The sequence below is a fragment of the Pinus tabuliformis genome, chromosome X, assembly GCF_031772625.1.
Source record: "Pinus tabuliformis cultivar Carrire ecotype Pingquan chromosome X, CPIR1, whole genome shotgun sequence".
Taxonomy (NCBI): domain Eukaryota; kingdom Viridiplantae; phylum Streptophyta; class Pinopsida; order Pinales; family Pinaceae; genus Pinus; species Pinus tabuliformis.
Genome location: NC_142308.1, coordinates 15,859,899 through 15,887,252, shown reverse-complemented (window position 1 = coordinate 15,887,252; position 27,354 = coordinate 15,859,899). Strand labels below are relative to the sequence as shown.

The following is a 27,354-nucleotide window of genomic DNA, read 5'->3' as shown; positions in this document are numbered from 1 at the left end:
TGCATATCATATTCATCATGAGCATTCAACGCCATTATCGTGATAAATAAATAAATAAGAACCACATATAAATCATTACCCTCTCATCCGAACTATATATGTTTACCACATACCATCTCATTATGAAACATCATTAATATGATAATCAACTTAATACTTATCAAATATAAAACAACAAGTTTTAAGTATTCTTATCATGAATTAATTTCATTTATTTATATAAACAATGGATATTAACTATGAATTAAGATTATTCAACATCCCTCTAGAATTTATGTTATCTCATTACTCCAAATTGGTCATGGTCACCATGACTACCATTCATTATCATTAAGAGTAAATTTATAAGTTCCTCCCTTGTCATTCCTTCTTAGATAACTTTGTTAAACATAAACCATTAAGATTAAAGATCAATCTTTTTTTAAATAATTTTTAATACTCTTAGCTCTTTATACGCTTATCAATTAATACCCTTTAATAAAAAAAGATGATAATTGATAAACATATGATAAAGAAAAAACTAAGTTTACAATTGATAACAATAAATTTAAAATTTAAAATTGATTTTATTAAAACAAATAAATTAAAATTAAATACAACACATTTACTCTTGTTTTACAAGAGTTATTCACTATTTTTTTTACCTCATAACCAATTTAGAATAATTTTATATCTTATTATAAAAAATTACCTTTTAAAAAAAATAAGAAAATGATATACTTTCAAATTCTAAATTCACATTCTATTTATTTTTCTTAATTTCAAAACCCATTTATTTATCCAAATAACACTTTTACCACTTCTCAATAAACATAAATTTTAATATTCATATTTTTACAATATTCTCGCTCACTAATTAAACTGAAACAAAACCTCTCTTCCTAATTAAATTAAAATCACAAAACATTTTAACACTCGCAGTATCAAATATTTTGGTAACTGTGGGCTTATATTTTATCCGATTTCAACCAACACTCACAATAAATATCCCTTCTTTAACATGGATTATAAAATTCAATTACATCACAATCTTGCCTTTAAAACTTTTTTTATTCTTAATCACGGGCCTTCAAATTTTCTCTAGACGATTTCTTATATTTATCTACTTTCTACATGGTCCTCTATACTTAGGTATCTTTATCTACTTTCTGGATAATTTGTCCACTGTGTTCAACCTAACTTGTTTGGGCTTCATCTATTCTCGTTTTAGGTACTGAATTTCTATTTGGAGAATCATGTTATGGATTTAGTATTTTGATTGCGAAATTTATCATTTAGAAATGCACTGTTTAGGTTTTCTAAACAATTGACTTCAATGGGTTTGATTTTTAATGCAAATAGAACATCTCGGTACTTTCCTTTGGCATTATTTCATTGAAATTCCCTCAAGTCTTCATTATATTTTTAACATAAACATAATTATATAACTGTTGACGAAAACTAGAGTCCTGGAATGTCGACGTTTAGAAGTTCTAAGAGAGGTTACATTTACTTCCCATATTAGATATTCTCTCATCCTTCAATGGAAAATTACCGTTCTTCAAACAACCCATCGAATGTCAAAGGAAATACAATTTTCATATCAATTTAATCCATCCACACAAGGCTATCAGACAGGCACCTTATTTCAGAACAGAGAAAACAATCACATCCTCTGTTTTCTGATATCCGTTGAAATTTCTTTCTGATTTTCCATTGATAGAAACTCCTAATAGAGTAGTACAAGACTACAAAAAATGGAGAGTATCCATGTCCTCTAGCACAAAATCTATGCTTTGCAAATGAGACGATAACCTAATTCACAAATTACTAAACATCGTTGCAAGTGATTAAGAACCAAACAAAGTAAAGTCTTACAGATTGCTTTGACAAAATACCTTGGAACTTAAACAGAACTATGATTAGAGAGCATAGGAGAGAACTTTCATATTCTGATTTACAAAGCTATAACATCAAGAAATATCAGGATCACAACACCAGAACTTTACAATGAAAATACAATACATTTTGGTAAGACACTAATAATGTTATACCATGTTATGAGATGAAAGAAGTTCAGTATTACAATGTTAAGCTAATGCCTGCCGCCAAAAGTAAAGACATACAACTCTCAAATTGGCTCTTGACCATCAAGAACCTGAAAATATGCTCTTTTGGGAAAAAGAAACTCTATATCAATACATATACAGCAACTTATTGTCTTGAGCTCAAAAGCTTAAGAGCTAAAGCTTCCTGTTCCGCTATAGACATAGAGGCTGTTTTCACATTAGCCAATTTTACATTTTTCTTCTTTCTAGAATCAAGTTCATCAGTCTCATCATCATCTGAGCTATCACTCCTGAAGTACACCTTTGATTTCTTGGTGTCATTGTAGACAGCTCCACCTTCTTCAGACTGAGATCCAGAAGCATCAGATTCATCTTCCCTGTATTGTCTTTTTGTCTTCTGTTTCTCCTTTGTCCTCCTCTCACGTAATCGTTGTTTCAAAAGAAGCTTATCTTCTTTATCATGCTGTTTCATCTCTTCCCTAAGTTTAATGTATCTTTCTTCAACTGCAATACATTTTTCTCAAGATAAGCATCAATGAATAAATAAATGTATCTACAGCTAGAGAATCTCAGAATCTAGGACTTGAAAAGACTGAGATTGTGAATTTGTATAACTACAACCAACAAAGCAAAACACCACACTAATGCAATATCTCAAAACACTGCAAAAAGAGATGCCATAGTCTAACTGTTCTACATTTTGGAGGTTTTTCAGGCATATTTTTCAGTGAAATTTGCCAGAAATCCAGCAAGGATTTGTTAAAATCATAATTTTGAGTTGTGATGTCTGCACAACCAGAGTGCCCAAGGAGTTTTTCAGAGGGCTGAATCCATTTATGCATTCAAAAACACATTATAAACAACAAAAAATCATGATCTGGCCAAAAATTGTACCAGATTCCAGCCAAAAACTCCAAAACATAAAATAGTTAGACAACACCGAAAGAGACAAATAAAAGAAAGAATAGTGCTATTTAGTTGGGAACTTTTTCTCAAGGAAAAACTCCTGGGATACCCCTCTGCCTGGGAATATCTGGATGGAAAACAGCTCAACCACCAGTCACAGTAGTGACTGGTAACCCCAAGGGATTTGACCAGATTTGAACCTGTGACCTATGAACCTCCCATTGGCAAACATACCAATGGTTCGATCGAGATAACCCTTGGGGCTCACTGGAGCATATTTTCCATATGTACATAACAAATCCATCAGAAAATATATTCATCATGTGACCACTGGTTTTTTAATGCAGATACCAACCACAAGGCAACAAAATTGTAATCCATCCATTTCATAAAAGTACCTAAATGTGTATACCACCACCAAGTACCTACACATTATGGCAAAAGTCTTGTCGCTGATTCAGGCAAGTACTCACCGAATATGCAATTGTGACACATTCTCTGACCATGACTATGCAAGCTCAGTGAACGTTAAAAGAAAAGTTTCAACACTACAGTTGTTTTTCATAAAAATACCTAAATGTCTATCCAAGCTTAGCATAAAAGGCAAGCCAATTACAAAGTACTTGTAAATGCTGGTCAAACTCTTGTCTAGTTTGGTGAGTTGGGGAAGTACTAAGTGTCAGCAAATGTGACATGCTCTCTAAGCATGACTATGCAAGCTCCGTGAAACCAAAAAGAAAAGTTCCAACACTAGAACAATCATTTATACTGTTCTCTTGTTTGAAAGAGTTTACAATGTGTTTGCAAGTCTTGGACACCTTCAGCAATCATATTTCTTCATCAAAGTCATCGACGTGTTGACCAAAATCAATGCATATTAAGTTCGAGACAGGCTGATATTTCATTGTTTATGTATATGTTAAATTTTGACGTACATTTCATGTGACTGGGCTTAGGTCTAAATTGATGAATTTGCAAAATGGAATGGAATGACCAGATAATATGTTGTACTTTTCAATATACTAAGTTATTGCCCAGTTTTCCTTAGTTGCACCAACTCTCAGCAAATGTGATAGTTCTCTGAGCATGATTATGCAGGCTCAATGAACATATAAAGAAAATTTGAACACTAGAACAGTCATTTCTATTGTTCTCTTGTTGGAGAGATTTTTAACTTTCAGTGTGTTTTGGAGTCCTGGACACCTTCAGTAATCACATTTCTTCATTAAAATCATCCACTCATTGACCAAGGTCCAAAATCATTGCGTACTAAGTTGGAGAAAGTTGGACTGATCTTTCATTGTTAACATCTAATTTAAATTTTGGTGTACATTTCATTTGACTATGTAGCATTCACATGGGATTGTCTATAATGTAGAGTCTAATTTCATGGACTTGTCATGGACTGTAATGACCCTGATTTTAGCTTGTGAAATTATAATTATGTATGGACTTTTTAATATATTGAGTTATTGGCCCAGTTTTGTAGCACCCCAAAATTGATTCTCCCTTCTTGTTTTGTGGAGCTATGGAGTCCAAGTTCTATGACTCTGCACCATAGTGATCCACAACATCGATAATAACTTAACCTGTTAGGCATAGAAATATAGGACCAAAATTTCTTATGGCCAATAGTATATTTCATCATCAATGGAGCAACAACTGAAAAAGCCAAGGTGGACTTCTCTGTCAAATTGGTAGCAGCAACCGTCGATCAAGTATTGCACTTTATGTAGGAGAAGTCAATGCACGAAGGTGAAATGGATTGAAAACAGTACCTTGAAGTTGCCCAAGCCTCAATCATATTTAGGAACGCAATCATATGGCACAATGTACAACAACAAAATCGCAATGGATAGTAGCTACATATGATTGTGGCCTATCAAATGAAAAAGATTGTTTCCCTTGTAAAATCACAGCAGCTATGAAAACAGATGTTTTTAGGCATATATAATATATTTAGAGGGCATTAGAAAGTTGTCATGACTTGTAATAATTACCTCAATCATCCATTACATTATGTTTTGAATATAGCAGAAAATGGAGAGACATATTGGAATCAGTGCATTAAATAAAGTAATTGTGCGTGTCTGTGTGTATCAATTACATTTAGCTTGGGTGGTTGGGAGAAATGTTGTTATCTTCTCCACCTGGGTTCAATTCCTGCAAGTGACATGTTGGGCTCATAATGAGTATTTATCATAATGGCTTCCAGCCTTGTTGACTGAGCAGTCCCTTGAAGATCGAAACATGTATATTCCTCGTATGGAATATAAAATTATTTCTCGTGGAACCTTTAAAAAAAAGGTACTTGTGTGCAAAGCAATCAGGTCAAGCAAGAAATTCAAAAGCAACGCTGTTGAAGTAATTTACTGATGGTGAGAAAGTCTGGATTACCGTTTGCAGTGGGAAAATGTCAAATCTTTCATCTGCTATAAAGACAAAGTTATATTATAAGTGAAGTTGTCAGTGGATGTGAAGGAAGCCTAATCATTCCCATTCCAGATTCTTGGAAGGTGAGTCAACTGCATATAGATTACCATTGCCTCTAGTTATCTACTTTAGAAGTAGACAGTGTAGCACGTCCTCATAAAAATCATATGCATATTGTTAATGCCAACCAATATTGAGAGAATGTCATAATGAACAAATGAGCTCTTTTGTGGGCTAAAACTACCAGAAGTGTTCTTCATTCTTTCAGAAACACCATTCCCTGTCTTGATCCCAAACAGAGGAGATATGTCACTGAAATGGCCCTGAAATGTTCCAGGGCCATTTCAGAATTTCCAAAACAGCATTTCAGGGCTATATTTCAAATCCCTGAAATAGTGTTTTGCAATCTGGATATAGGCTTTCAAAGTTCAACCTACACATGATATGTTTCTAGAAGATCATTAAACATTTCAGGGCCATTTCAGTATTTCGAAACTGCATTTTGCAGTGTGGATATGGGTGTTTCAAACTACAGATAATATGTTTCAGGAAAATCATGAAATGTTTCAGGGTAACCATGATACATTTCAGTTAACTCATGATACCATTCACACGTACAGCCTACGTTTCCAGTTGCTGTTCAACTATGCTGCAGCACTTTATAATATAAATTCTCCAGTTTCTGTTATAAAGAAATAAACATGTACCTGTGGTCTGATCTTCCTCATCACCTCCATCCTGTCTGTTGGCAAATGCTGCCAATGGGGGCAAGGCTTTTCCTTCCTCATTGAAGACAAAACGCTGGCCAACAGGCTTATTGATATTGATCTTAAGTTTCTTTTTTTTCAAAATTCTTGTTGCCAAACTGCATCACATGTAAGTAATGTTATATGCATCAGCTATATACAGAATTTATAGTTCAACCTTCATAAATATCTAATTTACATACCTTGTAGCTTCAGTGTCCCCATCTTCAATTGGCCTCTTTTTGGTCAGAAATGCATCATCCCCTTCCTCCTCATTCCTGGATCTCAATTTCTTATAATCTCGAGACAGAACACTGGTATCCTTATTGCTAGAGTGATGATCTAATTTGGAGCATTGTTTTACTTGTTTTGACTCTCCATTCGTAACATTTCGTAAGAAGTCCTCATCTGCACCATCTACACTGCCATCTTCATTCTCACTTCCTTCACTGTCTCCAGGCTTGTGTCTGTGCTCAGCACATCCAGTGTCCATATTTTTCAGTTTGCTTCCACTCTTTTTCAAGAAACGTATCCGGGGAGCTGTAGGAAGACCTAAAGAGACAGAGAATTCTTCTATTGGTAACTTTGATACGTCAAATATATCTTTATCTGGACGTAAATGTATTGACCTCAAATACGTCACAAATGCCCGCTGTGCCATATATTTCAGATCTGGATCTTTTGACAGAAGCGCTGCTAGTGGAGCTGAGACAGACTGGAGCTTGCTTGCATTTGCCTGTGCAGTCACCCAAGATATATTGCAAAACGCATTCTCTTCAATATGATGAATTATAATTGACACTTGTAAAAAAAATTAAATCTAAAATATAACAAAGGACCATGAATGCTATGAAAGATAGTTTTCCACTATTACAATAAACAGCACACCTTAATCACTTTAACTGGAATCTTAGCCTCCTGCAGCTGCATCAGCATTTTCATTTCTGAAGGCATAAAAAATGCAACAGAACGCCCACCAGCATTAAAACGGGCTGTGCGACCAACACGATGAATGTAAGATGGTACATCTTCTGGGCAATCCACCTTTAAGTTCCAAAATAAAATAATAACTTTAGTGCCACCAGTTACAGCACATAAGAACAACGATTTTGTCAAAAAAATAGGACTAAATTATCAAGCAATCCTTTCATTTCAGCATAGTTTAATGACTGAATGTAGTTGCCTTTTGATTTCAATTCACCTGAACCACCCAATCAATAGATGGAAAATCCAAGCCCCTTGAAGCTACATCAGTTGCAAATAGAAGGGAATGATTTTCCTCTGTATACTTGAAAAGTACCAACATCCTTTGAGTCTGTTTCATGCGACCATGAAGACATCTCACAGGTATACCAGGATGTAATTTCTTAAATGATTCGTGAACAAACTTGACCTGCATGGAGTGCCAAGATATCTTAAATCTTTGGATGAGTTTCAATATTAAAGCAATCATGTTATTAATTTTTTAAAGAAGATGATTTAAAAGGAAACAAAATGACAAAAAGGTACTGCTGTTGTGTACAAAATAAATTGTCCACTCTAACCTGCTTACAACTTGAAAGAAATACAAGTATCTTTGCATTGAGATGAGTTTTTATAAAACTCCATAGCATATCAAGCTTTTGTTCAAGAGGGACAATAATAGCAGTTTGTTGCAAGCGTGCTGGAGTTGCTACAGCAGACTCGGCATGCACAGCTAGATACTCAGGATCTTTTAAACTAAGCCTTGCCAGGTCCTGCACTGATCGTGTTTGAGTTGCAGAGAAAAGCAATGTTTGACGTTTACGAGGAAGTTGCGATACAATTGCATTTAAGGATTTTGAGAATCCCATATCCAGGATGCGATCTGCCTCATCAAGTACCAAAACCTGTTATTAAACACAGTCAATCAATATCTACAAAATCAATAAGTAGTTTAAAAAATTAAAATAACTTTGCCGCATTCACAGAGCGACAAACACATGGACACTTTCAACAAATCCACTGTAACTATATGGATGTCATACAACAAATGCATGAATGAAACTTGATCTATTCTCTGAAGGTTTGTAGCTTTGCCTAAGATCGCTATATCCATATCCAGAGATTAGCATACTTTGACACTACAAAGTTCTCCAACTATTCAACATTTTGTGAGGCCTAAGAAATGGAAGTTGTCGATCCTATATCATGTATGCATTTTGTAATGAGGATTAAAAAATAAAAATAAATGGCATTGACCTGAAGCTGTGAGCAGTCAAAGAGGGGAGTCTCATCCATATGCTGAAGTAATCGCCCTGGTGTGCACACCAAGATATTGAGTGCATTCACACAATCTTTTTCTGTCTCGACATCTTTCCTCCCACCTATTAGAAGGCCTCCACTAAAAGAATGGTGTTTCCCCAATTTCCGTAGCACATCAAAAATTTGTACCGATAGCTCTCTTGTTGGGGAGATAATAATAGCGCCAACACCATCCATAGAACCCCACCTTAATCGATACAGTTTTTCAATTACCTAAATGCAAGAAGAAACTGCAAAACGTCAATTCCCAATAACAAAGCATGTTCTAACTGTATATAGTAAACAGATGGTTAACTTACTACAAGGGAAAGAAGGGAATACAATATCATGAGGACTCCAATGCTTCTGTTAACAAAACATCCAACTGTTACATAACAGCCTGTTATGCTGTTATATGGAAATTTTTATTCACTGCAGTTTAAATAAGTTACCGTCAGGTGACAAGGACTACAGCTAAGAATTACATTAACCCTGATTTTCGACTAAATAACCTAAAAGAATATTTGCTTAAAATTTCCATGAACTAAACAAAATGATCTTGTGAAATTACAGCTTACCAGATACTTCTTTGTTTTTAATGGAAGACTACATTCAAAGTAGACTTAGTTAATCACTTCACCTATCAGTCTAACAGGTAGATTTTGAACCAATATTATCAGAACAGGACCAGTCATTAAACCAATGGACCCTAAAAATGTGAACCAGGCCAGAACAGGAAAAAAGTAGGACAAAAGCACCAATCTACCAAAAAATATGTGAAATATTCAAATTTTGGAAAAAAAGAATACATATTCATGTGCATTCATGTAAATCCAAACCATCATACACAAATATGCAAAGTTTCTCATATAAATAGCAATTGTGCATATAACCAAAAGAGCACCAAGTGCAATCCATCTTTGAACCAAAAATACATCCACAAACAGGCTCTAAAGGAGCCAATGTTCTACCAGGTTTCTGGGACGGGGGACACGAGCTGGGAGACCTACATGGGGGACACATGGAAGCACCCTTAAATTTTGGATAATTTCTGGGGGGCGTGGGGGTATGTCGGGTACATAGCATATAGGGTTTCCCATCTTTAAAAATATTAAAATAAAAATAATAATGATAAAGCCACAGCAATAAAAAATCATCCCATGCAAATTCATCATTGTGCAATGTAAATACTAAATAGTAAATGGTAAAATAGTACTAAATTCAAATTTGTGCAATGTAAATACTAAATAGTAAATGGTAAAATAGTACTAAATTCAAATTGTCAATGATATAAACATGATTAAAGATTAATATTCAGTAACAGAAAACATTGATTCATAGACCATAAATGAATTATGAAACAGAATTGGTAAAATATTATTACATTGATTTAAATTCATCATTCTAGAATCTAATTAGTACTAAGAAATATAATAGATACTGAAGTCTGAAACAGTAAATTAAAATTACTCAAGCTCAAAAATAGTAAAGAGTAACAAGTCAACAACTCAATCTGAGGCCATCACCATCTAGAGTCAGACTCACAAGTTAGAACTGAAAATTTACAATGGACAATGAACACTGAAAATAAAATGAGCACCAAAGGAGTGAAAGTGAATAAAAGGTAAATACAAGTGAAAGTGACATAGGGTTCTTTTAATCATAGTATTCAAAACCGGAACCGGTGAACATGGTGTTGATTTGGGGTAGCATCGGATGTGCTCTAGGCCTCAAATTTTGCAGGGAGGCTTGGGCACATGCATCGCAAAGAACCCAGAAACCGTTTTGGGAAATTCCACCCAGAGATGATTTTATTAAAATAATTAATATTTTTGATAAAGTTTCTAAGTCTAAACTTAGGAAAAATAAAATATTAATGGGTATTAATCTAATTGAGGGTGTAACTTCTAGAAAAAACGGAGATCAAGTCAAAACGATGCGAGCCTTTGATTAGGAGTTAATCTAGATCATTGGTTGCCCAACAAAAAGATATAAAAAGGGGCTTGAGGGTCATTTGGAAAACACGCTGAGAGATCAAGGAAATCGATTTTCTGAAGTGAGAAGTTCTCAAGAGGAAAAATCGATTGAAGAGATTTCTTATAGCAAAGAGGCAGTGAGAATCCGGAAGAAAGAATTTCCGGAGAATACGAGGCAGAGGGAGAACAAAAAGACATCTAGAGGAAGGTTGACACTAGGCCACGCAATGCTGACGCAGAGGCAGCACAGTCCTTGAGGGGAAGTCGAGTTTCCTGCTAAAGGAAGTCAAGTTTCAGTTGTCGGAAGCCGAGGTGTGAGTCCAGGAGGTAGAAGATTGATTTTCTCAGCCAGCAGAGGATCCGGAAGAGGGGCAGCGTAATACCCAGGAGGGGTGACGCAAAAACTGTTGGGAGTGGCTCAGTTCTGTGCAAAGACCACGCGAAGGGTGACACAAAGCCTCCAGTTCAGCAGGATCAGTCACTGATTCTCCCAGTGACAGGGTGAGATCATTTCACTAGTATTTTGTTTAGTATTCTCTTTGTATCGGATTGCTAGTTGAGCATCCTAGAATTGTACTCACATTTTTTCTCCTGCATAATAAAACCCTTAGAGTTGCTGCACCAGTTTTCCCACATTGGGTTTTTCCGGGGACTATTGTCCAAAAATAACAATGTCCTATGTGTTTCTATTTTCCTTGCTCAATTTCTATGTTTCAGAATCATATTTAATTTGGTGTAGGTTGCTTCAGTAATTTACTTCAATATTTCATGAAGAAATCTAAATAAGCTTGTAATGTAATTTACAATGTAGGTGAAGTAAATTCAGTTGGCTGTAGTAGGATTCCTGAGATTGTTAGATCTAGGAATTTTCACAACCAGTCCACCTATCAAACTGGGTTTCAAACTGGAACTGGTCAAACCAGGACTGGTCAAATCTCAATGAACCGGTCTTTAAAAAAAATACATGAAATAATTATTTTTAATGAAAAAACTAATTTAAAGATTTAAAACCATGATTCCAAACCATTATAGACAAAATATACAAAGTTTGTTCATCTAAATACCATGTAAAGGTGAATATATCAAAATGGCACTGAGTGCAATATATATCAGCAACAAAATACATAATCAATGAGGCTCTAAACGGCATAGAGTGCAATACATATCAGCAACAAAATACATAATCAATGAGGCTCTAAATGGCCTCTAGAGTCCAAAAACAATGCTACAAGCTATGGGGCCACTGGCCTAATACAAGTCTACATAACAATATCAACATGATCACTCCTCATTATGATCAAACTCATCACCTAATCCAGATTTAAACAGGAACGCAACAAATTACAGATATAACCATAAATACAAAGATGCAGTAGAAATAACACTTCATTTCATTAATATCAAATACTGAAATATGCTTACAAACAGAATGGAAATAAGACTAACTCAGGCGATGGTAGCTTATCTCTAAGAAGAGATGTGGCAGCTACATGCCTCTGAACTGCATTACAATGAGGCTCAAGGGCCTTTTTATTATTAAACAATAAGAGCAAACCTTAAACAACCAAAACCCTAACCCGAAGAGATGTAACACCAAGAGTTTATGGGCCCCGTTGAGGTGAGTTGGACAGCCAACTTCCCGGGATCGCGACTTGATCATATTATCTCCGTTTGACGCGCATGATAACCTGTTGGAAAGATCTCTCTGAGGACTATGATGGAAAAGACGATTTTATACAAAAAAACGTTTGCGGTAGATTGCCAAAAAAAACGTCGTTTAGGGCCTCAAAACGGCTCCGAAAGTTTAGGACCTGAAAACTACTAAAAATAGTAAATTGTGCTACAATTAAAGAAACTGAAAAATTGAAAGAAACAATGGTGGGGGTCCAAGTGGAATTGGCGAGTGGCCACCAATATCCACATGGATCATCACCAATACTAGACATGGGATCATCAACATGAACTACATAAAAATAATTTGGCTCAGAGTATAAGGACTCCTAAGACTCTTCTGCAACCTCAATAGTAGTGATAGTAGTAGCAACAAAACTAGACATCAAAACTACAAATCACTGATCAACATGATCACTCATGAAACCCATCATTGATTCAACACTACTAGAAATGGGATCATCAAAAAGAGATACATGAACATCATCTAGCTCAAAGTCTTCGGACTTGTATTGCCTAACCTTATAATATGATAGAAATTGAAAAAGTTTAACATGCCTAACCAATGATTTTGGTTTGAGTGGAGCGCTCATTTGCTTAACCCTATAATGTGGTAGAAAAAGCTTAGCATGCCTAACCAATTATTTTCCTTCGAGTGAAGGGTACATTTTTGTTAAGGCCATAGTAGAGGAGTTTGACAATCAATACCACCAACATCAACAAAGTTCAACAATGAATACAACCAACATCAAGGTACTTAAAGGGCTTCATGCTCTTGATCAAATGCCAATCTCATACCCTTACTCATGTCAAAATCAAATGGAAACATTGCAAATCCCCAAACCATGAAATCCTCAAAAACTTTGTTGAATTTTGCATGAAATCTAAAATTCTAGTTTCTCCATATGAAATCCAATGAGGTCGAAACCACTCTCAAACATCCTGAGCCATTTCATGGCAATGTTAAAAGTTTAAGTAAAGAGATGAAAATGAAAGATAAAGGAAAAGTCACTTTTGCTTTAAGAATTTGCTTTGATTGCCAACATTGCTAGGGTTGAGATGTGTGAGGCAAATGAGAGGGGAGGCATGCTTTTCTTGGGGGGGCTGTTTTTGAAGGGAAATAGCCCCAATTTCCCTCAAAACCGCTTCAAAACTCAAAACCACATTTTGTGGGGTTCGTGGGCAACCTGGAAATAAACTGGTTAGTTTACAGTTTGAACCTGCCGGTTCTGAATACTGTGCTTTTAACATTTTTTTTTCATTTTGTAAGCTTTTATAGGAAAAAATTTGGGGGAAACCAAGAAGCACCCCTTGGCTAAACCATACGTCATATGAAACTAGTTGGTTTAGATCTTTAAGGCTAGTTCTGTACCGAACCAACCAAAAACAATTCAAAGCACCTGGTCAATAGATTTTGCCTCCAAATTAGTCAACCCAGTTGGTTCTAATAGCATTGCTTAAAACAAATACCTTTGCTGATGCACTCTCAAAAATAAGGAGACTACACATGATAAAAAGAGAAACACAATACAAAAAGCTTTCAGTTTGCATTTGCCAAATATATTTAAGTTCTCAACCCTTCTCAAGCAGGGAAGTCACAATCCAAGAAATTGATCTTTTACATATTCAAAAATCATTGAACACTCTATGATCCTCTCCCTCTGCACATTTCCTTCCCATTGCAACTGCCCGAACTTGGATCTGAGGATTTTCTCATGTTCTCGAATATGGAGTTCATGTTTCTACTTTATTTCTTGTTCTTTTTATAGGAGACCTCTTAGTACTCAAGCTTTGTATTGACGTCATTGTACTCAACAGTCCCATTGACTTACTATTGTGGTCATTTGTTGGACATTAATTTAATGCCTTATCTTATCCATCTAGTTTATTTAGCTACTCCATAAGCACCAACCAAAGTTGAGGATGGAAGCAACTTCTAAGAGACTGCCTATTCAATTGAAGTCTGAGATATAATAACAACCAAAGCATAAACCATCCAAAATTAAAGAGATTCAAGAACCTATGAGAGCTTGTAGGAGACTAACTATTCAAAACATGAAATAGCAAATAGGGTGAAGCATCGTGATGATTGTATCATTGGACAGACACTTTTACACACGTCTACGTGTCTAGATGTGCAAAAGTTGCCTAATTGACCTTAACCATAGCAATTATTTGATTATGATAAAGTGAGTTAATCTAAGGAAATGCAAAGGTTATTGGCATTGGTACATTAGATGAATCTCAACTGTTGATTTCATGTGATGTTGAAATCTAATCTCAACCGTCAATCACATTAGAGATTAGGGTTGTGGATTCAGTCAATAACTCAAACTTATAAAGGGAAGGCTAGGCTAAGGGAGAAGACACATCTTTAAGCAAAAGACATGGTGAGATAGTGAGATCTTAGTGATCAGGCGAAGAAAGGACTTTCATCCAAGTGTGCAGGGTTCAAGGAATAGTGGAAGGGACGACAAGAGAGAAGGATCTAGATTAGCGAGCAAGATTGAAGGACAGATCTGCAGAAGGTTTGATCAGCTAGATCATTTCCAGGTTCTGTTGCATTTTTGTTTTTCCTCAAAGGGCCATTATCCCAGAGAAAGAGCCCTTGTATGCTATAGATTATAGTTAATGAAATAACAGATTCTGAAGGGCAGAAGTTGTGTGCATGTGTTTGAGATTGGTTAATGTTTGCTTCCATTGTTATCTATTTTATGTGTTAAAACCTCAGTCATGCTTTTTATTCAGTTGATCTATGTAATAAGTAAATTTACAGCAAGAAATCTACTAGGAAATAATTAGCCAGGTTGTTGGGGTTAGAGGATTAACATGGTTTCAGAGCAGAGTCTCTAAAGGACCAATTTCTAACTATTGAACACATGACAGAAATTCACAAACCATGCAAGAGCAATCCAAAAGCAGGATAAGTGGGACAACGCACATGTGGGCTAAATCTACAGTTGCAGCCTATAGGAAAACACTGAGATGCATACAAGAACTGTAGCAGTCATACCATATGCGCAAGAGGAAAAGAAACAAAGACCCCATACACGGACAGGGAACACGGGATGTTTTACGCAACATACGACTGTCATACATAGATTCTACAAACAAAGCAAAATACGCAAAACAATCAACAAGTATGTGAAGCAGCAAGTACGTGGGTATAGCAGCCAATAAAGAAACAGCTACATATTTGCCAATAGTGATTGGTGGAGGTCACTCTTTAGAGAGAGAGGGGGAGATCATACCAATCAAGGGTTTGGCAGAACATTAATTTAGTGGGTGTTTTCAAAGGGATGAAACACGAATCCACAAGATATGTTAGTAGATCTATAAACCAACAACCTTTTTTATTCTTCTGGGTACTATAAGGATTTAGCACACAACAGAATTTTTAGTCAAATATAAAGATGGCAGCAACCAGTTTGAGAATTGAACATAGGTCAGATTAAGCATTTAACATCCCACCCTGGAAGGTAAGGATTACTTTGTTGCTGGAAGAGAATAACCTGTGGGAAACTGTTGATAAAGAGATTGATCGCTTGATCCCTCACTTGGCAGAGAATAAGAGATCCAAAGAGATGTTCAAATATCTAGTGGACCTGTTCCAGAGTGACAACATGAGCAGGAAGATCATGAGAAACAAGCTCAAATCCATCCAAATGTCAAGGCTTGATAATGTTAACAATTACTTCATGAGAATCACCCAAACATGGGATCAACTTGCAGCCATTGGGGAGAAAGTGGAGGATGTAGAGCTTGTAAATGTGGCACTGAATGGTTTTACCAAGTCATGGGAACCATTTGTCAAGGGAAACTGTGCTTGGGAGAAACTTCCCAATTGGGTAAGGCTTTGGGATGACTACATCCAGGAAGAGAATTGGAAGGAGACTAAGGCCAACAAGCAGGGAGATGGAGAGGAGAACTTGGTCCTGGTCATTATGGCCAAGAAGAGAAAAGGTAAGGGTTCTATGGTTAACAGTGAGGGGGCAACTTCTCAGCCAAGAAAGAAGAAGGACTTGAGCAAGCTCAAGTGCTCATTTGCCACAAGAATGGGCATTATGCATCATAGTGTCATAAGAAGAAAAAGGGTAAGAAGTCACAGCAGATAGTAGACAACAACAACAACATCAGAGGTTCCACTTGATGAGTTTGCAGCGAAGTTCAAGAAGGACTTTTCATTTGTCTCATGTCTATCTACTAGCACCATCATCAAGAGTGATTAGTACTTAGATAGTAGTGTATCATGCCATATGACAAAGGCACAAGAGCTATTTAGCAATTTGACGGAGAGACTCAATTTACATGTGCGGCTTGGTAATGACGCCAAGTATGCAACTAAGCATGTTGGAAACGTTAAGTTCCAACTCAAGTCTAGAGGGACGTTGGATAAGGACAAGTTGCTTGTACCAGGACTAAAGAAGAACTTGCTCTCAGTCTCAATAATGGAGGATAGAGGATATGAGATTATGTTCAAGAATGGGCATATGATTATTTGTCCAAAGGAAACTAGCCCAAACAAAACATTGGACATTGAGGTTAGAGAGAGCAACTTATACAGGTTGACGAGCAAACCTATTCGGGCTTTGGTACATGACAGTGGCAAACCGTGTGAGCTATGGAACAGGAGATTGGGACACCTACACTACAAGGTGATGTCAATCCTAAGAGAGATTGTCACTTATCTCTCAGATTTCAGTGTTGAGCAGTAGCGCACATGCAAAGGGTGTGCATTTGGTAGGAATGTCAAGATTGCTTTCCCGAGGATTGAGAGTAGGTGCAAGGGGATGTTGGATGTCATTGACTCATATGCATGTGGACCAATGCCAGTGGCATCATTACAAGGAACCAATGTTGCAAACATCGACATCAGGATAAAATCGGCAAGGGTCCGAAAAACCAAAAAATCGGGAAAATATTGTTAAAAATTGGCAAACATCAGCAAAATCAAGATACCATCAAAATATCATCAAAAATCGGCAAACATCGGCTACGCCAAAAAATCGTGATTTTGAGATAAAATGGGGATGTTATCGAGATGTTCGCAACATTGCAAGGAACACAATATTATGTCAAGTTTATTGATGACTATTCCAGCAAGGCTTGGATCTTCGTCATGAAAACCAAGGATGACGTCTTTAGTCAATTCCAAGAGTTCAAGCCCTAGGTGGAGAACCAAACAATCAAGAAGATCCAAGTCTTGAGGTTAGATATGTTGATTTTCCATAGATCTTTTAAACTAATAATTACTTCTAATGATTTAGTCCTTTTTCATATTCCCATTCATCATTAAGTAATTATACAGAAGACATAAACAGTAGAAACATTTATAACAGTGAGATCATAAAGAGACAGCGAAACAAGAGACAAATATTTTACCTTGGAAAAACCCACATGGTACACAAACTAGTAACACAACCCCGGTCACATAAAGTCAAACGGACTAGTAACACAGCCTTGGCCACATAAAGTCAAACTGACTAGTAACACAGCCTCGATCACACCTGATCAAACTACCCTCTAGACAGGTCAATCTTGTGCCTAAACAATTTGGCCTAGTCTACTCAAAATTCGGCCTTCTGCCTGCCTCAGAATTCGGTCAGCCCAGATCTTCTTAATCTTCTTTGAATGACTTTGATATGTCCTAGAGAAATCTCATGTTGTCGCTTCCCATGTGTGAACAAAAGGAGTATAACCAATCTGAATTGCTTGTCAAGTTATGAGTTCTCTTGTTGACAAATTTCTCTAAGAAAAGGTTAAAACACTTCATCATCAACACCAGCATCATCTGATTACCATAATTTTGGTCATCAACTCTAACCCATGGTAAATCAACAGCATCAACTAGTTACCATAATTCTGATAAGTACCTCTAACCTATGTTGCCAGGAAACGTGGGTTCGGGGACAGGGACGGGGAAGGGTACGTCATTTTTTGAAACAGGGTGTCTGGGTTCTTTGGGGGTATATTATAATTTTATATAATATAAAAATATTATATTATATTTTTTAAATTATAATACATATGAATTTGTAAATTTTTCAACTTTAAATTAGAAAACTAAAATATTTATAATTTAAACTTTAAAGATTTAAACATGCATATCATCGAACATTGAAATTTCAAAATTTCTAGTTTGATATCAAGTGCAAATTGGAGTTCACATATTAATAAGAATCATGATATGTCCATTGTCATACTACATTCAAAATTTGCCTTAAGGCATCTTCAAACATGAACTAGGAAATCTTAAAATACTAATATAAAAATAGCTAATAGTGAACAATGGCTTCCTCAAGCCATGTCATCAGCATCACTTAGATCTTCAGTTAGCATGCTCTCCAGGTAGGAATCCCTCTCATCTTGAGGCTCCTGCTCATCCATAGCCACTGGAGGTAGCTCACTAAGGCCATCTGGTTGTATCTCCTCATCCACACACATAGCATCATCTGTGTATTAGTCCCATCTCTTGAAAGGACCCTCCTTGTACCCAAGGTCTTTTGGAGATATTTGACAAAGTGTGCTATGAATGTACACTAAGTTCTTTGCCTTCTTTGAGCCCAACCTATTTCTCTTTACTGAATGGGTAAAGGCATAAGTACTCCAATTCCTCTCGCAAGATGAAGAACTAGCTACTTGGAATATTCGAGGGACCCCATTAAATTAATTAAAAATTTAAAAATAAAAACTAAAATGAACCCCAAATAACTCGATTTTGGGGTTCCAAGTACCCATCATTAGGGTTCTTCATACCCGTCAAGACAATAGAACCCAAATTTTTTTGATGGAAAACCTAGTTCTTCATAGAAGAACCCAATTCTTATGGGTTCTTCTCAAAAGCACCTGTAACTGAATTTGGTACTTGGGGACGAGAACACAAGACGGGTTCAAGAACCCCACCCCAGGTTCACGAACCCATAGCCTCTAGCCCATGGTACACCATCACCATAATTCCAATCGGTACTTCTGACCCATGGTACATCATTAGCATCAACTAGTCACCATGATTCTAGTCACTCTGACCCATGGTATACAGACTAGTCCTGGTTCATCATCATCCTAGTCAACATCTTTGACCCACAGTGAAAACCCAAAGGCCTCACTCTACATGAGCAATTATAGGCCATGATGCTAAATGTGCTCACTCAACCTATCTGGAGAGTTTGAGCCTGATGTTGAAGGCACCTACTCAATTGTGTGAATTCTAGGCCTCTAGGACCATTCTTCCTAATCCTAGTCAACATACTTGACCTGGGAAGAATGATTGTCCTATGTCGGACCATTCTCCCTAAACCTGGTCAACATGCTTGACCCAAGGAGAATGATTGTCCCTAATGCTACAATTTCATCACTCCCTCTTGTTGAGAGAGACATGCTCAATCACTTCAAGCTTGCCCTTGAAGTATACAAACTTCATCTTGGGACAAAGGCATTGTCAGCAATGTACTTGACAAACTCCATGTCCCTCAAAATCATGAGGTGGCTCTATGTTCTTCTTTAATTTCTTTATCGAGGAGAAACAATCTTTAAAGTTTACATCCATCTTATGTAACCTTCAACAAAAACCATGGTGATAATGATTCTAACATAAGTGTACCTAACAACTGGAGCATAGTCTTCTCCCTCTTCCTAGGAGAACCCTCTTGTCATGATTCTCGCTTTATGTTGCATGCTAGATCTTCTAGATTCACTTGGGCGTCACCACAAACTTTTCTTTAGGTTAGCACACTTTCCTTCATCATGACATCCTTCAAACTTGCTAGTTTGTTTGCTCCCTCTGAACTAGAAGTTCTAGTCATCTAACATGGTTCTAGATGTCTTGATCCATTTCTCCCTCTTGAATGCAAATCCTTTTGCCACAAATTTTGCTATGTTCTTCCTGATGCTTCCTCCTGCTGCTAGAGAATTGGCAGCTTTCATAATGTACCTGCAAACATCATTAGGAAGCCATGGAAGAATGATTATAACCAAGCAAAAGATACAAAGTCAAGAGGCTAACTTAATAGTAAAACAACAACAATAATCAAGGAAGAGAGATATAAGTTACTTATCTTTTGAGGATTATAGGGAAATGTCAACGCCCTCTTGATCTTAGCCTTCTTATATCCATCTTGCAAATTTATCAACTTTGTCCTCATTATCAACATGACGTCTTTTCTTCCTTGCATGAGCTAGGTTTTCTTATTTCAATGGAAACATTGATTTAGGTCTAGCTCTAGGGTTTTATCCATAAACCCTAGGGCCTTCTAATCTGCTAGGGTTTACAAACCCTAGAATTTTCATCGTTTGCAAGTCCACCAGACTTTGTCATCTGCAAAATTTCTTCTCCATATCCAAATGTTCAGCATATGCAATGAAGTTCATCATTGTCGTCAATCAATCAAGGAGGTATCAAGGTTAATATTCCATTATAGCTTTGTAGGGTAGCATATCCTCAACTAGCAGGATATGCAGGGCATCTACATTCCCAAATGCAATGCAACATTTCCAAAGGAAACATGAGTCCTCAAATCTTCAATTCAATATATCACACTTCAGTTTGCCAAATATTCTTAGCATGTGTATAAGAATTTCGCATAGTTCATCCCTTACATTAGTGACATGCTTGAATAGCTTCTTGTGCAATTACCCAAGATATATTTTGAGAGAAGGTTTCCTTCAAGCCTTATCGAACTATGGATTAGCTATAGCTCCAAAAACTTCAAACAATCATTTGAGTCATTAATTCCTTTGAAATACATGTCTTCCATATTCTTAGGGGCAATTCAATTTGTTCAAAGGTTTATATGTATCAGGCAACTCATCCTCTGTTGAGATTTAAAATGGCAAACTGAGACATCAAGATTGAAATCATCCTATCCTGCCACATATTGCACAACATGACAATGGTCTACTTTCCATGCTCAATAAGATTATTCTTTTCAATTACTTCAGGACTACGGAACAACAATTGTACATACATTGGTTTGTAAGGCAGTGACCTTGCAACATCTCCCTGAATAACAATATGCAACATCCATACTTGACAATTTGTCCTCTTGGCTCAGGCAACCTTATAACAATATTGCTTGCACATGTTCATCCTTCCTAACTTCCTCCTGTAAATGTATGGCCAGAATTTGACTTTAAGCTCTGGCCAGCCAATGATTAAGTCTTTGTTCAACAATATGAGGCTCTCGGCCTACTTAAAAAAATGGAGTTTCAACCCATCAACATTAAGAGATCATGTCCAAAAAGACTAACAATTCTTAGCCTGTCAAACAATGATAATCACGCCCAGAATTGCTCTTGCTCTTGGCTTGCCAATCAAGGAGAAATCTTGCCCACAAATGCCACAAGTCTCAATCCAAAAATGCAAGGAATTTCGCCCAGATATAAGGAGAATTTCAATCTGTCAAACAACGATTATTTCATCCAAGAATATAATCAATCTCAATCTGCCAGATAGAAGAAACCATGCCTAAATATAAGGTGTACTTAGCCTGATCTTGGAGAAAGAATGCGACCTCCAATTAGCATTCTTGATCTTTTGGCAGTTGGTACTAACGATCCGTAATGAGTCTCGGCCTCAAACATAATATATGCTCTTGGATTCAAAGAAGAAAAAGGCTCTGCAAGAATGAATGACCCTCGGTCTTCAAAGGAGGTATTTGACTTGCTAATTAAGAAGCAATTTGATCTCCTAATATTGAAGAGACTCGACCTCCCAACCAAGTAATCCACCTTCCAAGTAATTAGGGAATTCAATCTCCTAGGGCAAGTGAGATTTCGGCCTCCGGATGGTTAAGCAAATCAGCTTCTAAACGGACAGGCTTTTGTCCTCTAAAGAAGGAGAAACATGGCCTTAAGATCTGATGCTAAGTGATATGCTTGAACACATTAAATTCGGCTTCCCTTTAAAGATAAATTTGGTTATGAGAATGAGCAATAAACTCTACCTTTTAAGCAAAATTACTAAGGCCTCTTTTGTCCCTTCTGAAGTTACCCTTTTACTGAGGCTTTTAGGTCCTTATCACAGCTTCTAGGGCTTCGATTTTCATACAAAATTCAAGCTCAAAACAACTTGATTCGTCATCTCTTTTTCCTAGTCAAAGTCTAGGAGAATAAAGAGACAAGCAAACAAAAGACATAAATATTTTACCCTGGGAAAACCCCCATGGGATAAAAACCCAGCAACCTTTTCCTTAGAGAAATTATTCAATTCTAATTCTTCCAGTCAGACATAAAGTCAAACTGACTAGTAACGCAGCCCCGGTCACACATGATCAAACTACCCTCTAGACAATTCAATCTTCTACCCAAACAATTCGACATGGTTAGCTCAAAATTCCGCCTTCTACCTGCCTTAGAATTCGGCCTGGCCAGATATTCTTAAACTTCTTTGAATGGTCATTGAATGTGAGGTCGAGTAGAATCTTCGGTCCATATAAATCATTTTATATGTGCACCATGTCGATATTGTTTTAAAAATTTCCTTTGCCCTTGACACATCAAGGAAAGGGGTGGAGAAGTAGCGGGAGAGGTATGTTTTCTCTGAATACCAGTATAGCAAGCCGTGATAGGTTGTACATGAATTAGCGTTAATGTTAATATGATTAAAGGTGAGAACTTTCAATTTGAATCAATCTGATGGTTTCTAAAAAAAGATTTGATTCTCTTATTGTAATGACCATCTGATTGGTAACGCTATTTGACAAGATAGAAGAATAAGACAAGTTTGAGCACAAATTCTAACAAGGGGGAATTGAATTACCAGCTTCAAAGATTCATCAAGCAAGCCTAAGCCACAACGTAAACCAGAGTCAGTTGCAAGAACCTAAAACCAAAGTCATCCATCACCAGATTCAAAGTTGTAGCCAAAGATAGATTCATGCTCCAGGAGCATTCTTTTTGGTAGGTGTCCTGCCTTAAACCACCACTTGCAAAAGACTTTGGTTTTTGCTACATCAATTTGCGGTCATCTTCAAACCAACATTAATTTGTGGTCATCTTCAAACCATTATCAAGGAGTAGTTCCACTAGCATAAGACTTCAGCTTCTAGCCAGATTTGAAATTGTTCCAAGAACTGCTTCGAGTTTTAGTTCCAAAGTTGGTGGTCAGCCTTAAACCACCACCGCTAGAGACCTCGTGTACTTCTACCTCATTTGGGTTGTGGTATTCCTTAAACCACTACAGGTTTGTGGTCTTCCTTAAACCACCATTTTAGAGTGCACATTCAGCCATTTGCTGCCATGCATTTTTGCATTTTAGCTCTCCTCTTGGACTCATATACACCTTTTTTTTGGGGGGGGTTGGGGGGATGCCATGAATAGTTACTAGAAATCCAAGAAACCTTGGAAGTTGAATATAACGGTCTAAATGTTGTATTTATATGTATATCATTCTTAATGAAAGTTGAATTCATTCTAGCAGATATTATGAAGGTTATGGCTCTGTCTAGATCAAAAGATTCTGAAGAGATCTATCTATAGATGATCCTTTTTAAACTGTGCCCCGAGTATTATATTTCTTCTTATCTCAAATAAAAATATGGTTTTTGTCTTGGGGAAAAAGCGTGGTTTCTAAATTCTTCATTTTTTTCCTAGTGGCCTCAAAAGTGATGAGCAGCCTGGTAGGCTTCATCTATGAGGGAGAAGCTGCATCAGACAATGCTGGTTCTACAAAAGCTGGACTTAAAGCTCCAACACCTTAGCAAGCTAGTAAAGGAGTATTCAGAAGCATCTAGTGAGCAAATTGCAGAGCTAAATAACAACGTGAAGGAAAAACCCTGCTCATCAAAAGCAGTATGGAAAAAAATTCAACTGACCAATGTATAGATGACTCAAGTATCAGGCAGGTCTAGCAAGCTTAAGCCATTGTCTCCAAAGAAGAAACCACTCTTGGAGATCCAACTCATTGATGCCTCTATGGACTTTGTTCTTAAAATAGTTCATTGGACATCCTCCGTCAACCTCGTGGACCTCTGGCCTTCAGATAAGTATGCAACAAGCCTACCATGGATGAATATGTCTATTTTAACGGATATCACTTCATATCTAGAAAGACTGGCAACACAGTAGATATAAGTCTGTTTGCTTTTGTATAATTTCGACAATCTGAATAGATACTAGATGGATTGAATGGGGCTCTCAAGCTTCATTGATATTTTCGGAAATGATATCTCTGCAAATCCAGGGTTTTGCTATACTAGCCAACTGTACAGGCGACTATATAGTAAATCCTGCATTTGTACGTAGTAAGTACAGACCAAATGTCAATAATAAGATTAGTTTTCCCCAGCAATAGAAGTTTTTTATAATATCACAGATTAAAATTCACGAACTTGGTGCATCGGTAAAATCTTTGGCAACTAAATTCACCATATCTGCTGAATTTAAGAACCAATACCTGAGATTTGGCAAATTTCAATTTCTTTCGGGACAATAAAAAACAAAGGCAGTGGCTAGGCATCTAAGTATGATATAAGAGCTGGAAAGTAATACACGTACGGCCTTTGTGTCCAAAATTCAATAAAATATGTAGACAGGACCTCTATGTCCAAAGTCATTGAAATATGTAAGAAAAGCCTACTGGTTTGGTGGGATCTGTAATGTACTGCTATAACTATGTAAAATAACGATTAAAAAATAATAATGTTTCGGTTTAAGAGCAGAGAAGAGATTGGTAATAATAATGGTTCAGTGGCATTAGCATTTAAAGGACATGCCGCGAAAAAAACATATGTTGCTAGCACAGTTTTGGCTTCAAAGTGCCGTATTGCGTGATTCTTTAATTTAAGGCCACCAAAAATTTTTATTTTCTTAGGGTTTGTCTTACGGTTTTAGACGAAAACATGCGGAAATCAGAGCTTTAAAAAGAAAGGAAAAAAATCAGAATGTGTTGTAAGGTTATGTTTGCAATAATGATTTAGTTTTAAAAGATAAACTTATACATACAAGCTTCTAGTATATTGTTTTCCTTGAAAGCGACTATTGTATGATTCTGTTGTTAAAGACTGCCGTGATTTTTCATTATCTTATGGTTTAAACAAAGAAAGAGCAGAAATCAGAGCTTCAACATCACATGTGCAGCCAGAGAAGACACCTTACAGGAATAAGGAAAGTGAGAGTTTTGCCAGAGCCAGTCTTTGCAGCGCCGAGGACGTCTCGGCCGCAGAGGGCGTGAGGCAGAGCAGCCCTCTGTATGGTGGTCATACGAGTAAAGTTACCATCTCTGAGACCCCTCTTCGTCTTCTCTGAGAGCGGCAACTGATCGAATAGCTTCGCACCGACATAAGGGGCAAAGGCACCGTTGATGTCACCGGCGGGAAGCTCTGAAGCGAGAGGGTTTGTGCCGGAGTCGGGCTTGCCGGCTTCGATTCGGGCTTCCAGGGATTCGATCTCTTGCACTTCATCTTGTCGTTTTTCCTTTCTGGCTGCCGTGGCAAACTTGAACTTTGGGGGCGCCTTTGCATTTTTCTTGCCCTTGTTCTTGCCTTTTGGATGCTGCGGGAGTCGATCCATGGTCGTCCCGTCAGAAGAAATATAAGCAAATAGCCCTGTCCCTTTTAACAATTTTTATGAACGCTTGTCTACTCGTGTTTTCCGTTCTGGTTTTCCGGGGTTATTTTCAATTTTATCTTTGTCATTTTTAAAGGAGGCTCTATTTTAATTTTATTTTATTAGACGGTCGATTTTAAATTGCGTATAATTCAATTGGTGATTAGACGGTTGATTTTAAATTGCGTAGATCTTTTTTTCTATTTCGAACTATTTCAATGCCACATACTAAACTTTGATAAGTATCCATTATTACATAGCATTGTTATATTATAATTGTAATATAATTATAACAGTTTTAGTTTCTTATTATCATAACTAATAGTTTTAAAGTCAACTTAATTTTGACTTGAAAATAGATATTAATAATTAAGTTCATTTTTTTTACTCTACACCCTACTAGGGTTGACCTGAGCTTAGAAACATTTTGTCTTTAGCACCAATGGCATCAACCTCCACGGGGGATGGCACCACCTCCAGTCCCCACCTCTTCTACAGAAATCACAACCTTTATGGATCTGGTAGTGCCCTTCCTCATCCATCCAAATCAACACCCTCCATATTTGTGAAGAAATTGCATGAGATTTCAAAAGGCCCCCTTCATGCAGTTCAATCTAGCATAATGGCTCTTAAATTAGCAACAAGGGGGCTTATTGAATAATTTACAAGTATATGGCCATCCCCAAGAACCCTTAGCCTAGATAAACAAAAATTTGCGGTCATTAATCAAAGGAAAAGTGTCTTTGTTTCTATTTGTGGAAGAGAATTCTTTACCTTCCTCTTTGAAGAAAAATCAAATAAATATTTCATATTCAGGAGCGGACCTTATTTTCATGGAGCCCAAGGGATGTATCAAAATCAGTGGACTCCAAATTTGAACCCCGAAAATGATATTTCGTTGACAATCCTAGTAAATGAATAAGAATTAATAAGCAACCACTTAATGAACTTTGACATAACTTTTAACTCCACCCTCAATTAATGTCACGTGGAACATTTATTCTTATCCACGTTTTTTTACTTTTTAGACATTCCACATAAATTAAAAATGCCTTTATCTTTACTTTTGAATGATAATTTTCTTCTTGATCTTGTGACGCAGCCCCGCCTTGCACAAGCGATAGTTTCAAATGGCAATAGATGGCAACACACACTTTCATGCTCTCACAAGTTTATACTTTTACTTTTCCACTTGTATCGTGTTCTTCCCTATTGGTTCCCATAGCTATGCTACAACAAATCTTCGATTTTCTTTATATGAATGCATTACTGCTGTAACCATATGTTAATAGTTACTTGCATCATATGTATTTCTAGCAATAATGATCTCAACAAATCATTAGCAACTTATTCGTCTCAGTGCTCACATTCATCTCATCTCTGAAGTGTAGGATCCCCATTTTCTCTATGAACTACATGTCTAAACGCATTGCTCAACACACAACCCTATCAATTCAAATTTGTAGAAAACAACCTTCGACCAAAACACTTATTGAGCATATGTGTTTCCAATGATGGGTCACACTCCTCCATTGCAACCTTCAGGATTCACTTACTATAGCGGACCTCTGCACATGAATATTCGTCGTTCTTGACCACAGACATGATCTAATGCTCTACAACAACACTTGATTCCCACATATTGTCCAACAACTCCAACTTCAATCACATACAACTCTCATCCATAGCATCCACACTCTAACGTTTTGGTAGTGTATTCACACGTAGTATAATCTACTCCTACCACAATGTCCCAAGTGAAGTCGAGTC

General features: G+C 36.8%; 1 protein-coding gene across 1 annotated transcript; it reads right to left on the bottom strand.

The window, feature by feature from the left end:
• Positions 1-1,983: 1,983 nt before the first annotated feature.
• On the bottom strand, positions 1,984-25,657 carry LOC149138078 (DEA(D/H)-box RNA helicase family protein). The gene is made up of 8 exons (XM_089452938.1): positions 25,135-25,657; positions 8,354-8,629; positions 7,678-8,001; positions 7,335-7,526; positions 7,022-7,177; positions 6,337-6,869; positions 6,095-6,252; positions 1,984-2,552 (listed from the first exon to the last, which is right to left on the bottom strand). The coding sequence occupies exons 1-8, from the start codon at positions 25,546-25,548 to the stop codon at positions 2,194-2,196; spliced, it is 2,412 nt and encodes an 803-aa protein (XP_089309064.1). The 5' UTR covers positions 25,549-25,657; the 3' UTR covers positions 1,984-2,193.
• Positions 25,658-27,354: the final 1,697 nt, after the last annotated feature.

Excerpts from the sequence above, each read along its gene's own strand:
- LOC149138078 (XM_089452938.1), bottom strand. The coding sequence starts at position 25,548 with ATGGATCGACTCCCGCAGCATCCAAAAGGCAAGAACAAGGGCAAGAAA. Across the intron at positions 8,002-8,353 it reads TTGACTGCTCACAGCTTCAG|GTTTTGGTACTTGATGAGGC; the intron begins GTCAATGCCATT and ends GTTTAATAACAG. Across the intron at positions 6,870-7,021 it reads TTCCAGTTAAAGTGATTAAG|GCAAATGCAAGCAAGCTCCA; the intron begins GTGTGCTGTTTA and ends GTGACTGCACAG.